At 37.9% G+C, this 17,743-nt stretch overlaps 1 protein-coding gene across 3 annotated transcripts in view; it reads left to right on the top strand.

Moving 5' to 3' along the window:
* Positions 1 to 17,743, top strand: part of GCK (glucokinase) — a 72,239-nt gene that overhangs the window by 169 nt on the left and 54,327 nt on the right. Inside the window, exon 1 of one of the 3 annotated variants that reach the window (XM_070765513.1) lies at positions 2 to 92. The exons of 1 other annotated variant lie outside the window; for it this stretch is intronic. In XM_070765513.1, coding sequence (XP_070621614.1) covers positions 54 to 92 — 39 coding nt within the window. In that variant the 5' untranslated portion in view covers positions 2 to 53. Of the gene's footprint in view, position 1; positions 93 to 17,743 lie in introns of those variants that run through there. One more of the 3 variants, XM_070765514.1, reaches the window with a different exon arrangement.

A 17,743-nucleotide genomic window follows, 5' to 3' on the forward strand; every position in this document is an offset into this window, starting at 1 on the left:
ATCTCTCGGGATCTCCCGTTGTCCTTTCCGTTACCTGAGAGTTGTAGTCAGTAATGGGCTGCTGCCCCCGGGGAAGGAGCGCAGTGGAGGTAGTAAGTTTATGCACTGTTTATTGAATACTTAATAGTTTTTTTATTGTCCTTCCTTCTCTAGTACTTCAGTATGATACAATTACTTTTAAAATAATCAAATAGTATGTTTTTACCCATAAACGCTTTAATAATCATTATCTAAAACTGAACTTTTATAGCAATTTAAAAAATTGAGCTATTTGCCTAATCTGTTATCATACTGAACCTTGTGGGTTCAGTACAAAACCTTAAAATGTGACTGTGTTGCTCAACAAATAATATTGTCTATCATTTGTCCTTTTTGTGGCTATTCAAATAATGTGACTTAATCAACTGAAAAAGAGTTGGAGGACCTATTGAAAAGTTACCTTGGTGGGTAAGCCACTCCCACTCCCACCTAGTCACATGACCTTTAAGCTATTTCCCCCCTCACATGATTGTCAAGCACGCCCACCTGGCCAGCAAGCCACTCCTACCCTGTCACATGACTATCAAGCCACACCCACAAAATAAACTACAGCCACAGTGTGGCAGTAACATTTTTGGCAGCCCATCACTGGTTGTAGTCCACCACAACAAGTGCCATGTGAATAGGATTTAGAAATGCACACAATTGAGTCCAAGCCACAAAGAAGGGGGTGGGGGTCAAATTATTCTCCAAAGCCACCAGAATTCAAGACAAGAAATAATGAATGGAAACTACTCAAGGAGAAAAGCAATCTGTGATTAAGAAGAGACTTCGTAACAGTGAGGACAATTAACCAACTTGCAACCACTGGAGGTGTTTAAGAAAAGCCTGGGCAGCCAGTTATCTGGTCTCCTGCTTGAGTAGAGGGCTGGACTAGGAGACCTCCATGATCAAGAATATAGAGCAATATTTCACCTCTATTCTTTAATATCTGGGGCTATCATGATCTGGCTGTTTTAAATGCTGTGTTAAGTGCCAAAACAACATGCCTTTTTCTAAATGTCAGAAAAAAGTGGCATTGTCGGTGTTGTACATACTCCTGGTCAGTTGGAGGATGATGAAGAAATTGAGGACTCTGATACAGATAGTGTTTATGAATTAGTGGTGGGCCCGGGGTTACAGGTAGTAGAACAGGTGGGAGGCCAGCCACAGGATGTGGCTATGAGCCCAGAATCTAGCGAGGAAGAATCAGACCTTCGCTGGGTCAATCCTAAATTCAGAAGGATCCAAAAACGTAAGGAACAGATGTTTGGAAGAAGATATTAAGGGAAGGAATGGGTTAAATACTGGAGTGATGTATTTGGTACGTCAGGGGATCAGTGGGGAAGAAGGGTGGAATTTCAATGTTGTAGGGCTAAAATGAAAGGTATTTCGTTCAGTTCCCAAGCAAGCAAATGCATTCTGTGTTATTTTACAGTCATTTCTGCTGTTTTTGAATCATGCTGTGAGTACATCTTGTTAAATGGAGAAGACTGGGAGGAATGTATGAGGAATGCAATTAAGAAAGATAACGGGAGGAAGAGGAATGTGCTAATATGAACTGTATTTTGAATACGGAAGGGAAGAGAAATTAAGATGGAGTTTCTTTGTTTATGAAATACTGCATTTAGTAAGAGTTATTTGTAATAGCTAAAATTCTACAAGAAACCAGAACAGTCAGGGAACAATTTCTGGGTTTGGTGCAAGTCCCATGCAATGAAAAATTTTACTCCTCCTTCCTTCTCCTCCTCCTCCTCCTCCTCCTCCTTGTTACCATAGTCCACCTTCTCCGCAGCAAAATGTGGCTCCAGCAATGTCTTTTGCCACGATTGCCAATTGAAAAGATGTTTGTACCTCTGTAAGCACGAGAATTGGACGATTACACACCAGTTCAGCCACCTAGTGGAAATATAGAAGAGCTATCATGCAAAGCTGACCAAATAGGGAGAAGCACAAAAAAATAGGAAACATTTTAGTGTAAATAAAAAAACCCCACTCAAATCTTTGATTGCATGTTTCTTGGAGATCCTTGGACATTTTGAGACTATTGGATTTTTTTATACTACTGAATCTTTTGTAGTTGTAGTATAAGAGCTAAGAATCCAGGAGATCCACATTTACCAACCAAGAGGTGTCACAAATAGCTCCAATTTAACATGGACACCTTCCCCCTCCATTCTATAACTCACAATAGGACTGGGTCTTTTTTATGCCTCCTAATTGTACTAATCTGTCAATAGTGGAACCTGGTCAGGTTATAATTCCAATCAAGCAGAATAAAGATGGAGGGAACCTTAGAGGTAGTCTAATACAGCTCCCTATTCAAGTAGTAAACCCTACTTAATTGTTCTTAATGTTAGGAAGTTACTCCTTAATTCCAGGTTGCTTCTCTCCTTGATTAGTTTCCATTCATTGTTTCTTGTCTAGCCTTCTGGTGCTATGGAAAATACAAATAGTGCTTGACTTATAACACAATTGAGCCTAAGATTTCTATTGCTAAGTAAAACATCAATTAAATGGATTTTGCCCCATATTATGATCGATCTTGTCACAGTTGTTAAGCGAATCACTGCACTTGTTAATTTAGTAATATGGTTGTTAAGTGAATCTGGCTTCTGCATTGTCCACGGAGAGGGGCGGCATAGAAATCTAATTAATTAAATTAATTAAATTAAATTAAATTGACTTTGCTTGTCAGTAAGTGCAGAAGAGAGCAATCAGGATGACAAGGGGACTATAAACTAAAACATACAAAGAGTGGTTGCAGGAACTGAGCATGGCCAGCCTGGCGAATAGAAGGACCAGGGGTGACATGACAGCAGTGTTCCAATACTTGAGGGGCTGCCACAGAGAGGAGGGGTCAGGCTATTCTCCAAATCACCAGAAAGCCAAACAAGGAATAATGGACGGAAGCAGACCAAAGAGACATTCAACCTGGAAATAAGGAGGGACTTTCTTTCTGACGGTGAGAGTGATCAACCAGTAGAACAGCTTGCCTGCAGAGGTTGTGAGAACTCCAACACTTGAGACTTTCAAAGGGAGATTGGACTGCCAGTGTAGGGACTCCCACTGTAGCAGAGGGGGGGGGGTAGACTAGATAACTTATAAGGCCCCTTTCCACTCTAATAATAATCTAATCTAAAGTGACAAAAAGTATTCAAAGGATTCCAGGACAGGGCAACCATCATAAATATGAGTCAGTTATCCAGCATCCAAACTTTGATCAGGTGACAATAGAGATGCTGCAAAAATTGTAAGTGGGGAAAACGGCCATAAGTCATATTTTTCAGTGTTGTTGTAACTTCAAACGGTCACTAAATAAACTCTTGTAAGTCGAGGATTCCCTCTATTGAGGGTAGATGTTGACTATCTGCAATGTTATTTCAAGATAAATGGGTGCTTCATTCTAGGAAATGTCCACTTGATGTTGCCAACTCCAGATGGGGTGTGGAAACGCCTTTCTCCTTTTCATAAATATATGCCCACTGACCTTCCGCCTCAGAGAAGGATGCTGATGACCTTACATCACTACAGGTTGCTAAGCTTGGAAATTAATTGGCAGAGGCGGCTGCAGCAGCAGCTAAAAAAATAATATGGTTGCTACGTCCATTTGAATGAAGCCCTATTTCCATGGTAGCTCTTCCGCATGGCAGCTTTAATAGCCAGGATGGAGAGAGTTGAAGTGCAGTGGAACTGCAAAAGGGTTTCACCCATCACTATGGCAATCCAGGGTTGAGACCCACCCACTCATCCCCGGAAGCAGCCCTTGTGGACCCCAGAAATGGGACGGCCTCTCCAAGCGCTAAAGGAAGTAAATGTAATGTGTCCAGAAGAGTAACTGAATCAAGAGGAGGTCCCAGGCTGCGTCACTCGGGAGGCAAGGAGTATTTTTCTCATTGTGAAAACTGTTCACGACTTTGTCTTCCACCAAAATGTTGATGGATAAAAGGGATCTTTGGACAATACCCCACAAAGTGACTCGCTAGAACCGAGGGAGGAAGTCAGAGAAAGCTCATCGCTTCAAACGTCGTTTCCCAAAGGAGATGAAGAAACCCTTTGCCTGACGTAAAGACACCAGAGAAAGTGGAATAACATCAAGAGGCAGAACAAGGAGAGCTGCCTTCTCTATTCAGGGCAAAGAAGGGAAAAGAGACAGAGAAGGAAAGTGTTTGGCCTTGTTTATTTCGGGGCCGTGGTTTAACCATTGTTTCCTGGCTGGCGCTGAGAGTGGCCCCCATGCTGGATCACAGAAATAGAATGGATAGCTCCCAGATGGAAAGGGTAAGGTCTTATCTTTGTTTTCTCAATCTGGAAACTCCAGGGTGGAGGTTTTCCATTTTGAAGAACACTCATCAAAAATTAATTTTTTTGGGGGGGGGGGGGCACTCTGTAAATGGAGGGGGATATAGCGCAAAGCCGTAACCAAATGCATCTAGGTTTATGTACCCCGGTGCAACAGTCTAAGGTTTGATGCAGCAAAGAGGCAAGGGAGATTTTGGAATCATTACAGGTAGTTCTCAACTTATGACTTCACAATTAAGACCAGAATTTCCATCGCTAAGCAAGCTGATTGTTAATTGAGTTCCTGTGGTCATTCAATGAATCATGTGGTTGCTAAGTGAATCCAGCTTCTTTCGTTGACGTTGCTTGTCAGAAGCAGGCTGGGATGGTTGTAAATGACGATCACATGACCATGGGACACTGTATCGGTCGTAAACACATGCCGGTTATCAAACATCCGAATGTTGATCATGTGACTGTGGAGATGCTATGAGGGTCAGAGCGATGGGAGGACCAGTCATAGGTTACTTTTTTCAGTACTATTGTAACTTTGAACTGTCACTAAATGAATGGATGTAAGATGAGGACTACATGTACCCCCACTTGATTGCATCTGATACTGTACTATGAGCAAACCCTCATCATGAATAGCAAAAGAGGCAGATTAGTGAGATACGAGGAAAATTCCATCCATTTCATTTGAAAAAATCGGGAAACTTTTTACTCTCTAAATGCAACTGGATAACCTTTATCGGTAGCCAATTATATAACAGCAAATGAGAGATATCTTTTCAAAGTAAGGTTCAGGCTACAGTACTGTCTTTCCAAGTTTATTGAACTACTGATTGTTCTGAAGTTGAAATGAGCATCCCAAAAGCTCAGGGATTTTGCTAGCCTTCAAAACGCCTTTTCCTGTTCTGTTCTGGTCGTATGTGACCCGAAGCCAAGTTTGAGTCCCTGTAAAAAAATTTCCCTGCATATCTGAAACTTGAAATTTCATGACTTTTCATCATTTCAGGGGTTCTCTCTATGAGAATTTTTTTGGGGGGTGGGGGGTTTCTTTCTTGCTGAAAACAAAAAAGTCACACTTGTTATGTTCCCGGGTCACCCTGACCCGGACCGAAAACTCTTCATTTGAAGTGCTTATGTTTGGTCAATTTGAATACTTTTTTCACTTGGAAAGTAGTCTGAACATTTCTGCACACAATGATATGAAAATTGAAATGAAAAAAGTAATTCTTATTGGTTTATTTTGCTGATAGAATGCATGCCCCCCCCCCCCGTTTTTGTGAAATATTTTTCAATTTATGGATAGTTTTGCTTGCAAAATGTGTTCAGTTTTACTAAAGTTGGTGTGGGATTGGTAGTTTGAACATTTCTGAATATAAGAAAAATATAAATGAACTGAAATAAATGTTTCTTAATGGTTGTTTACAATCATAAATAAGCCCTCCCCCCCCTTTGCTGCTTGCAAACATTTTCACTTTATATTTACGCAGGCTTCAAATCTCAAATATTTTTAATATCTTAGGCATTCATTTACTCATTTTAACATGCCTGATCATCATAAAAATATTTGTGGGGGTGGGGGCGAAATTTTTTTCTGGGCAAAAAAAAAATCACGTTGACTCTGTTTCGGGTCATATAGACCCGGACCAAAATGATTTTTTTTTAGGTACTTGAATTTGGTCTTTTTGAAAACTTTTTCCACTGGAAAACTAGTTTGAACATTTATGAACATAATGATATGAAAATTGAACTGAAAAAATTGTGGCTTATATTTTTATTTTGATCAAAAAGCCCCTCCCCCCATGCTTTCTGAATTATTTGTCAATGTTTTGATATACTAAATTGAACAATCCTAAACATAAGAAAAATAGAAATGAACTGAAAAAAATGATTCTTATTGGTTTATTTTTGAATATAAACCATATTGTCTTATACTCGAGTATAAGCCTACTCGAGTATAAGCCTATTTGAGTATATGCATGGGGGCCCATTTATGAGCAAAATAAACCAATAAGGATCATTTTTTTCAGTTCAATTTTCATATCATTATGTTCAGAAATGTTCAAGCTACCAATCCCACACCAACTTTAGTAAAATAGAATGCATTTTGCAGGCAAAATTATCAATAAACCTAAAAAAAATCACAAAAATGGGGGGAGGCACATTTATGTGCAAAATAAACCAATAAGGATTAATTTTTTCAGTTCAATTTTCATTCCATTGTGTGCAGAAATGTTCAAACTTGTTTCCAGGTGAAAAAAGCTTTCAAAAAGACCAAATATAAGTACCTAAAATGATCAATTTGCAGTCGGGGTCAAATAGACCCGGGAACATAACATTAGGGAGTTTTTTCAAACAGAACAGCAGGGTTAAAAAGTTAGATTCCCTTTCAAGGCATTTTGCTGTTGTTCCCATATTTTCTACTGAGCTCCCAAAAAGGGCTGATTCCATTTTGACTCATCCTTCTAGTTGCCTTGCAATACAATATTTCTAATATCAATCAGGTCTGAAGGTGAACTCATACAGTATGTTCAAGCAATACCCAATTATTCTTGTTCTCAAAAGATCCAGGGAAACCATCTAGGGATACTGCTGAAAAGTTGAATTATAGGTAACTAAAGCCTGTTTGTTCTTGGCCTCCATATGTAATAACTATACATAGAAGTAGTAGAACCATATGAAGATGTACTTCTATATAAGCTATAAGGAAGGGAATTGCCTAGTCCACGAATAAGATTTCAGGAAACCACAATTAGAAGCACACCAAGTTTCATACCTTTTAGATATTTTGCACTTTTCTCAATGCAATTTTAATGGCTGGGGCTTTAGTATTTGTTGTATTTTGGATTGATATAGACAGGTTCCTTGAATCTTCATGAAGTGGGTAAGCTAATTAAACAGTCAGAAATCATAGCAGGTGTTGCTGGGTTTTTGCATAGGCGTATTCCTTATTATCCCAGAAAATGCTTTGTGTCAGAAGGGATTTAGTCTAAATGCCCACAGGATTTTTAAGGGGTTTTGCTAATGTGCAGTACACTTCCTTGATCTAGTAATAACTTATGATGCGTTTGCAGTAACACAGGAAGGATGGTGTAGCTTTTCACTTAGGTCAGCAGAATATATAATGTTAACTCGGAGCAATTTGCTCTTGAATTAGGTTACTATGATAATGACAAACTGTTTAAAACATTTTTTTGCTTTTTATCTGAAGGCTAAAACATATGAAGAATGGTTGCAGGAATTTGGTATGTCTAGCTTAATGAAAAGAGGACTGGTAGTGACATGCTAGTAGTGTTCCAGTATTTGAGGGGCTGCCACAAAGAAGAGGGTGGGGTCAATCTATTCTCCAAAGCACCTGAAGGCAGGACAATAAACAATGGATGGAAACTAATCAAGGAGAGTCCTAACTTAGGCCCAACTAAAGAAGAATTTCTTGACAGAACTATTATTCACTGGAATGGCTTGCCTCCAGAAGTGGTGGAAGCTTCAGCACTGGAGCTTTTCAAGAAGAGACTGGACAAGCATACGTCTGAAATAATATAAGGTTTCCTGCCTAAAGAGAGGGTCAACCAGAAGACATTCCGGGCCTCTTCCAAGTCTGTTATTCTGTTATCTTTAAAAGAGAAGTTATTTTTCCTCTGTGTAGAAATGTTCTGATAAATGTTCTGGCATTGCAGAAATAAGTATAAATCTGACAAGCACCTTAAGAGGGGTGTTCCACCTTCTCTCCGGCAAGATAGAAACGCCTTTCCTATAATGAAGGGTCCTGATACCACTTGCAGAAACCATCTTTCTTTATTTTTTTTAAAAAACTTAAATTATTATTCAAAAGACAAACATTACAGACACAACACGTAACATGAAAAGGAGCTACATTCGCTCCGCTCAAAATAGAAGTCTTCATAGTACAAAAAGGAAAAACTTATTATTGTTTAGATCAATTCAAAGAATTATAAAAAATACCTGTTACATTTCTCTATTTGTAGACAAATCTAGTAATAAATTGAAATATATATATTTTCTAAAATCATTAAACATTTTTTAATTCAACCAGATATAAACCCTCTCCCAGATTTTATAAAATTCTGATTCTTCTTGATTATTTAACCGCCTCGTCATCATGTCCATCTCAGCACATTCAATAATTTTCTTAATTACCTCCTCTTCTTTAGGGGTTTCCATTTCTTTCCATCTTTGTGCAAAATCAATCCTGGCCGCTACCAAAATATGGGTTATTAAATAATAAATTTCTTTTTTATATTTATAATTTGTAATACCTAGTAAAAAAAATTCTGGGGTTTCCTTTATTTCTTGTGAGGTGATTTCTCTAATCCATCTTTCTACTTTGTTCCAGTAGAGTTTAGCTTTTTGGCAAGTCCACCATTGATGATAGTAAGAGCCAATTTCTTTTTTATATTTCCAACAATTTGGGGATGTATTTGGAAACATTTTTTAAGCCTCTTAGGGGGTAGATGCCATCTATAAAACATCTTAATCTGATTCTTTTTAAAGGAAACTGATTTCGTTATTTTCCAATTATATGTTCACACTCTTTCCCATGTATCTAATCTTTTTCTTTTTCAAAATTCTGACACCAACTTATCATGTTATCTTTTAAAATCAAACCATCAGTTTTTGAACTAATCAGATATTTATATGCTTTTCCAATCAATTTTCCTTGATTTTTGATTACTAATTTCCCAAAAACATTATTCTCTTCTCTGAATATATACATTCTTACATCTTTTTGATATCTAGACTGAATCTGGGCATATTGCCACAAATCTATTATTACTCCAACTTCCTGTAATTCTGGTCTAGTTTTCAATTTCATTTGCTCATCTAATAAACCCTTATGTTTCCATAACTTTCCTTCTTGTAATAAATTAGGGTGACATATTGCTTCGATTGGAGAAATCTAATGCACTTAGTTTTATTCTCACTTTTTTCCCTTGCCATATAAAATGTTTAAGAATCTTTGATAATTCTTTAAAAAAAATCCCCCCCGGGTTAATTGGAGTTACCTGGAATAAAAATAATACTTTGGGCAGGATATTCATCTTAATTGTCGAAATTCTTCCAAGTAGAGATAATTGTAGATTATTCCATATTTCTAAATCCTTTTTAATTTGACCTAACAGTTTTGTATAATTATCATTTTTTAAAGACATAGATTTTGCAGTAATCCAAATACAGTGGTACCTCGAGATACGAGTTTAATTCGTTCCGGACCTGCGCTCTTAAGTCGAGCAGCTCTTATCTCGAATGACTTTTCCCCATAGGAATTAATGTAAATAATTTTAATTGGTTCCAGCCCTCAAAAAACTCACAAAGTTAGTCTAAATTATGCAAAAAGACATTGCAAGAATAAATGTAACTTTACTTATTAATAAGATGATAAGCTGAGAGCTTTCCTTCCCTTCCTCTTTTTACCCAAAACAATCAACATGGCAAACTTTTATTTTTATTCATTAAACTGTAGTTATTTATTCAACTTCACTGCCACCCAATCCTGTAGAGGGAGGAAAGAAGGGAGGAAGGAAAAGGAAAGCAAGAAATGGAGGGAGGAAAGGAAGGAAGGAAAGAAAGAAAGGAAGGAAGAAAGAAAGGAAGAAAGAAAGAAAGAAAGGGTGAAGGGACAGGAACAGAGGAAGGAAGCAAGGAAACTTATGAAAGGGGAGAGTAACTTCACTGCCACCCAATCCTGTAGAGGGAGGAAAGAAGAGAGGAAGGAAAAGGAAAGCAAGAAATAGAGGAAGGGAAGGTAAAAGAGAGAAAGAAAAAGAGCAAGAAAGAAAGAAAGCAAGAGAGAAAGAAAGAAAATGAAAGAGAAATAAAAATAGAGAGGGAGAATGAAAGAAATGGAAGGAGGGAAGGAAGGAGAGAAAGCAAGAGAAAGAAAGCAAGAGAAAGAAAGAAAGAAAGAAAGAAAGAGAAAGAAAGAAAGAAAGAGAAAGAAAAAAGAATGAAAGAGCAAGAGAGCAAGAGAGAAAAAGAAAGAGAGAGAGAAAGAAAGAAAGAAAGAAAGGCAACTTCAAAGAAAGGCTCACTGAGCATCTCTCACTCTCTCTCTCTTTCTATCCCTCTCTCTTTCTCTCCCCCCTCTCCCCTCCTTTCCCTCTCTCTTTCTCTCTCTCCCTCTCTCTTTCTCTCTCTCCCTCTCTCTTTCTCTCCCCCCTCTCCCCCCTTTCCCTCTCCCCCCCCAGGCTGGCAGCAATGTTTTAAAACAGCCGCGCCGTTTGCGAGCTAACTCCTGAGGTGCGGAAGTTCGCCTTTGGCGTTTGGGCCACTCGGAATGTGAAATTTAAAACAGCGTTCGGATCCCCCCACCCCCAGCAGAAGCCAAGGACCCCCAGAGTGGGGTGGCAGGGGAGGCGACCTCCTCTCCACTCACCAAGTGCCGGGATACGAGCCGAGAAGAGCCGGGCTGGCTTACTTTCCTTCCTTCCCGCGCTGATGCAGAGCCACTCGAACAAAGCGTCACGCCCCCCTGACGCTTTTGGCGGCAAAAGAGCCCAGCGTCGCTTCGGAAGCCGCTGAAAGCATCAGAGGGGCGCGACGCTTTGTTCGAGTGGCTCTGCATCAGCGCGGGAAGGAAGGAAAGTAAGCCAGCCCGGCTCTTCTCGGCTCGTATCGCGGAGAGGGGCGGCATACAAATCCAAGTAATAAATAAAATAAAATAAAAAAATGTCTCTCCTCTCCCAGCTCTTATCTCGAGTAGCTCTTAAGTTGAGCAGCTCTTATGTCGGGGTTCCACTGTACCAAGATACTTCACTTTCTTTGTTATTTTCATATTTGTCAAGTTTTCCAATTGTTTTATCTGTAATTTTGTCATATTTTTGATTAACAATTGCGTCTTACTTCTGTTAATTTTTAAACCTGCTATACTCCCAAATTCTTCTATTTGATCTATTAAATTTTGTATTGAAGTCAGGGGGTTTTCTATAATAAAAACAACATCGTCAGCATATGCCTGGACTTTATAAGATTCTTTTTTAATCTCTAATCCTCTAATATTCTTATTTGCTCTTATTTTTAACAAAGTTTCCAATGTTAAAATAAATAACAGGGGTGAAAGGGAGCAACCCTATCTAACCCCTCTTTGTATCTCTACCCTTTCCGTTTGATCATTATTTAATATAATTTTGGCTGATTGATTCGAGTATATAGCATCAATTAAATTTATAAATTTAGTGCCAAATTTCATTTTGTTTAATTGTAATTTCATATAAATCCAGTCAAGGTTATCAAAGGCTTTCTTTGCGTCCAAAAATACCAATGCCATTTGTTTTTCTGGGTGATGTTCATAAAATTCCAATGTATTAATAATTGTCCTCAAATTGTTTTTTATTTGTCTGCCCAGCAAAAATCCATTCTGATCTTCATGAATTATTTCATTTTTAAAAAAAACTTAGTCTGAATGCATAAATGGAAACAAATATTTTATAATCAACATTTAATAAAGATATGGGTCTGCAATTTTGTATTTTATCTTTCTCTGTTCCTGGCTTAATAATTCTGAGCTCATTTTCTAAAATGTCGTTGGCAAAATTGTTTTCTTTTTCTTATCTTTCTTTTTGCCCGAATGTTCCATTAAACTATTACAAATTGCATTAAAATTGCCCACTGTAATCATATTCTCAATAGCCAATTCATTAATTTTATCATGTAATTTTTTATAAAATTCTTTTTTATTTTCATTCAGTGCATAGTTGGATACAATAATGATAGGCTCAGATTCTAATTTCAGTTGTATAATTAAAATTCTCCTGATCACTATATAATTGTTTTATATCTATTGTTTCATCTATATACATTGCAATACCTCTTTTTTTCTGATCAACTAAGATAGTAAAAATTTTCCCTAATTTTGGATTACATAATAGTTTTCTGTTAGATTTTTTAATATGCACTTCTTGCAATATAATTATTTGCACTCTTTGTTTTTTAAGTTTGGCAAATATTTGATTTCTTTTTCTTGAATTATTTAATCCATTCATACATTGACAGAAAAGATTTTCGTATCAGTCAACATGACTATTTGTAATATTTCTTGGTATCTTTGTGCTCTCGAAATCTACTACTTAAGATCAATTCTTGTTGTATTTGTGGTTGTTTTCTTCTGGCACCTAAGGATTCCCCCTTCTCCTGGCAGGTTGCCCCCAACTGCTCTCCTCTTTCTTGGATCACTTCCTTGCACGATTGGTCAGATTTATTCAGGCCACTTTCTTCAAAAAAAAGTCCCTGGCATCATCAACATTTTCAATCTTTACTCTTGCTCCTTGCCAGTAAAGAGAGAGACCTTCTGGAATAAGCCAGCAGAAGGTTATATTTTCTTTAATTAAAATTCTGGTCAAAAAGTAATACTCCCTCCTACTTTCCCTAACTCTTCTTGGAACCTGTTTTAAGATTATAATTTCTTTCCTTTGAAGTCCAGACTTTAGTTTCTTGTCCATTTTAAAATATCATCTCTTACAGTGTTTCTTATAAATTTTATATGGACCTCCTTTGGTAAATTATGTTTTCTGGCGAAGCTTGTCTGTACTCTATAAAGTTCATCAGTTTCTTTTATCAGTTCCTGGGGGTCAACCTGTAGGATCTCTCCTATAATCTCAGCCATTTTTGAACCTAAGTCCTCATCCTTTTCTTCTATGATATTTTGAAATCTTAATCCATACGAGGTGTGTTGTAATTCCAAATGGATTATTGCCTCATCGAATCCTCTGTTAATTGTACTGCTCCACTCCTCAAATTATTCCATTTTCTGCTCTATTTTCTCTACTTTGCCTTCTACTGTCTTAATTCTTTGATCATTCTCTTTTAAAGTTTGTTGTATATCTTCAATTTTTACATCCATTTCTTTCATTCTTTCCTTCATTTCTCCCATGTCAACTTTTAAATCTCCCATTTCAGCTTTCAAATCTTCATGTTGCTGTCTTGCTTCTGCTCTATTGGTATCAATAGAGATCTGAGTTTTCTGCATAAAATTTTGTATGAGAGACAGTGAATCTTGAATAGTTTGGAGATATTGTTGTGGTAATGCTTTTTCCTTCTCCTTCTCTTTCTCTTTTGTTAACATACTTGTTATTGTCTTTTGTTGAGATGGAGATGGAGTGGGAGATTCTTGTGAGGCCAGAGATGGAGTCAAAGTCTGTTTTTTAGAAGTTTTTATAATAGTGGATATATTCGACATCTTCAATGAATTTCTGAACTTCCTTTGGCCTATAGTAAAATGAAATTTTTTCCAAAATGACATCCACTTGGTGACTACAAACTTTTAAAATTCGCTTATACTTACTGTTTAACACCTGATTGACAATCAAAACCTTACTATTATATACTTAATTAATAATATACTTATTATATACTCAATTAATAGTATAAAAATATACAATGTAAAACTTGCTTATGCTAATCTTAAAACATGCAATTTACTTAGTTATTAGAATAATTATAGAAGAAAAAAAGAAACACTAAAGAAAAAACAAGAAAAATTAAAGAGTTAATCAGTTTTTAAAAACAATAATCAAAATCTTGTAAATGTAAGTAAATATAGATATTACACATTTAAACAATTAATCAAGCTTAATCTACTTAATCAAATCAGATAAAAATGGCAGTAAAGAGAAAAAATATAATGCAACCCACAGCAATACAAAAAGAGAAAAAACTTATTATGAGTTGGGGATATACCAAACCTGGAGGGAGGAAAGAAAAATTAGCAATTCATTCTTTTCTCAATATTATATCATGAAAAAGGAAAAGGAAAAAGGAAAACAAAAAAAATACAAGAATAGTAAAATTATGAAAAAATAACGAAATATACTTAAACTATGTTTCCTGTCCAGTCCTTTTTAGATCTGACAATATCAACTCAGTCCTTCTTTTCTTTTTCTTCCTTTATTTAATCCTTAGATCTCAAATTTATTCCAATAAATGGGCAAAGAGTCAAACCGTCTCCCGGTGATGAAAGAAAAAATCTTCAATTATAATTGTAATCCAATAGGAAAGTTCTGTCCAATTTTTATACTAGTAATCCAATACAGTAGTAGCTCTAGCTACGAGCTGCTCCACATGCGAGTATTCCAAGTTACGAGCCGCGACACGAGCAAAATTTCTGTTCAACACCCGAGCTCAAATTCGGGATACGAGCCGAGCTTCCACTAGGTGGCGCAAAAATCTCCTTGCTTCTGGTTATCTCGGCACGAAAAACAAAGTCTAAAGGCATTTGTTCAAGATGCCAGTTGATCGATTTACGAGCTCGGGTCTGGAACGAATTAAACTTGTATGTTGAGGTACCACTGTAATCATATTTTCATATACTGTAGTCCAATATAATCCAGATACGATTCAATCACTCTAAAATTAATCCTCTCTTCACTGATTACTCCAAAAACATAAATCCGATTGCAATGTCCAGTTTAATTCACCATAAAATCAATATATTCCAGATACGATTCAATCTCTCTCAATTTAATGCTCTGTAGTGTAGTCTTTACTTATTACTCCAAAAACATAAATTCAATTGCGATATCCAATTTAATTCATCATAAAATCAATTCTCAGAGTCAAATCTGTTGTTCCACTTTATTTATTTTAGCCCTTCGTTGTCATTATATTTCACATTGCAACTTCTTTCACACTTTATTTATTTTAGCCCTTCGTTGTCATTATATTTCACATTGCAACTTCTTTCACACTGTCTCTTTAAGGCCAAAATGATTTTAGCTGCATATATCTCGAAAAAAGAAAAACAACCAATCAAAATTTTCTTTGGTTTAGTTCATAAAGATTCAAATCCTAATCCCCTATATTTTGTATAAAGGTATATTCTTCATTCTTTCCAGGGTTAGGTTTATCAGAAAAAATTAATGCAATTTATATAACTCCTTTGTTGTCGCAGTGTGATCACAAGGAATCAAGTTCCGGTTAGTAATTTTCACTCGTGCTGGCTTTAAACTCTGACAACGTCTCTGTGTTCGCCTTATTTTCAAATTGACTTTCCTTATACAATTAATCTTGTGGAATCTGAAGTCTTTACTTATTCCCTTATTCTTTTACCTTGTCTTCTTCTCTGTTGATCTTCTTCGATTGACTTCTTTTTAAAACGTTTTCTCTTCCTTCTGTGTGGTCGCACTGCTATGGCTAGGTGCCTGCCATGGCTGAAGCCCGGTTCTTCTTTGCTGGAGCTGCGGGGCAATCCCTCCCATTTGGGGCAGTGGCGATCTGCCCCTCGGGATCCGGGAGACCCCCTGTTGTAGGATCAGACGGCCTCCAGGAAGAAAATAGGAGGTTCGGGGACGGAGCTCTGTCCCCTGCCTCCCGTCGCAGCGCCGCCACCACCCAGAAGTCGCAGAAACTGTCTTTCTTAATGTGGTTGCATTATAAGCTCCCTCATAGATTATTGTTACTCAGACTTGCCACGATTCAACTGGTAGCAATTTTATAGCAGGTTTTGCCAAAACAGGGATGCTGTAGCTATTACTTGACCTTCTCAGTCAGCAAAATGCAACGTAGCTGAAGGACATTGCATTAGGAAAAGTTATTTTAGAGGAATGACTTATGAGACTTTTAAAAAAAAAATATTTATTTTGTCAAGCATAAATAATCAGGGGTGGGTTCCATCCCTACCAGTTCTCATTGCAACAGAAGTGCATGTTTTGCATGCGTATTCCACTAGTGGTTCCTACCGGAATGGTAAAAGACACCACACCGGTAGCAAAAGTTGAGCTGTGCAAGCACATGCGCACCCCAGTGTGTTTTTGCTTCTGCGCATGCGTGGAAGCAAAAAGATCACTGAAATCTCTCGAGTGGGCATCCCCTTGCGAGGTTTTGCTTTGTGCACATGCGCAGAAGCAAAACCACACTGAGATGCGTGCACACACACACAGGAAAATCAAAGCTGCGTGCGCAGTGCACTGGTAATGGCAGGCATGTGAATCCGCTCCTGGTATGCGTTCATTTCACTTGTGCATGCACCCCCATCATATCGCGCAAAAGGCCCTCTGTGGTTTGCAGGCATGGTCAGCCAGCCATCGCTATCGGCTCAGCGACCTTGGCTTAATTTCCACCAACGGTATGCGTGAAGTGGTACAAACTGGCTGAATACCACCTCTGGTATACAGTATATGATTACAGAAAAAGTATGAACATGATTGTGAATGCATAAAATGTATAAACATGGAGTACATGAGATGGTTATGAATACATAGGGACATTAGGACAGAGACAGTAGGCACATTGGTGTAAGGCACGCACCTTACAGACTTCTTTGGAATGGGATGAGGTTGATGGTACACAGTCTAAGGTTAAAAGTTTAGTGGTTTGGGGAAGAAACTACAGAGTCAGGCAATGTATTCCAGCCATTCACCACTCTGTTGCTGAAGTCGTATTTTTTGCAATTAAGTTTGGAGTGTTTTACGTTGAATTTGACTTTGCCACCCTTCTTGGGGAGGTTGGAAACCTTCTGCATGGATAGCATCTGCTTAATTCCGCATTATAATCCTTTTCCAAATTCAGAGGTTTTGGCACAGCCAGAACATGTTCTCAAATGTCCACCCATCATCTGGATTCTCTGCTTTTTCATAGAATTACATTGGTGACAAAACAGATATGCAGTAATGGGCAGCCAAAATTTTTACTGCCACACTCTGGGTGTGACTTATTTTGTGAGTGTGGCTTGATGGTCATGTGACTGGGTAGGAGTGGCTTGCCGACCATGTGACCAGGTGGGAGTGGCTTGAACGATCATCATTGTTCAAGTGAACTGTTATTGCCGCACAATGCCTTTTCATCTCAGCTGTGGGCAGAGTGAGGACTTCAGGAGGGGGAAAAGACTGCAGCCCAGACTGCTTCGGTGCGGCACGGCTCTCCTGGCCTTGGGAGGTGGCCGTGTGTGGCTGGAGGGGAGCCGGGCAGGAGAGAGGGAAGCTCGTCAGAGGCCAGGAAGGAGGAAAGGAAAAAAAGCAGCTTCATTTCCACTGCGTTCCACCCCGTCCTGCCTGCTGCCCACCCCTGCAGATATGGATATGATACTGGGGAGAAGTAATTTGTTGGGTTGAGATACAAATTTATGAAAATGTGAACAATTACTGTACTGAACAGCATAAACTACTCAGGCTTCCACCATAAGAAAACATATTTGGGGATACGGCTAGTGGAGCACAACAGAATTTCAGTGGATGTATGTAGGCCTGCATCATAGGTTTTTATAAACTGGGTGGCTATCTTATAAATGTTGTATAACAAATCCTGCTCCTTAAAAAATAACCCATCAATGGTAAATCCCCACAGATTGAGTATGGAGTATACTGGTAGAATGATAGAGTACTAAATTTGAATTTGTGTGCAACATGCAAGAGGATTATTGTTGACTATGAAGAAGTAATTAAGTTGTGGAATGATGGTAGGTTTGTTCCAAATAACACACAGCAGT

This window comes from Erythrolamprus reginae, chromosome 12, assembly GCF_031021105.1.
Source record: "Erythrolamprus reginae isolate rEryReg1 chromosome 12, rEryReg1.hap1, whole genome shotgun sequence".
In the NCBI taxonomy this organism is placed as follows: Eukaryota; Metazoa; Chordata; class Lepidosauria; order Squamata; family Dipsadidae; genus Erythrolamprus; species Erythrolamprus reginae.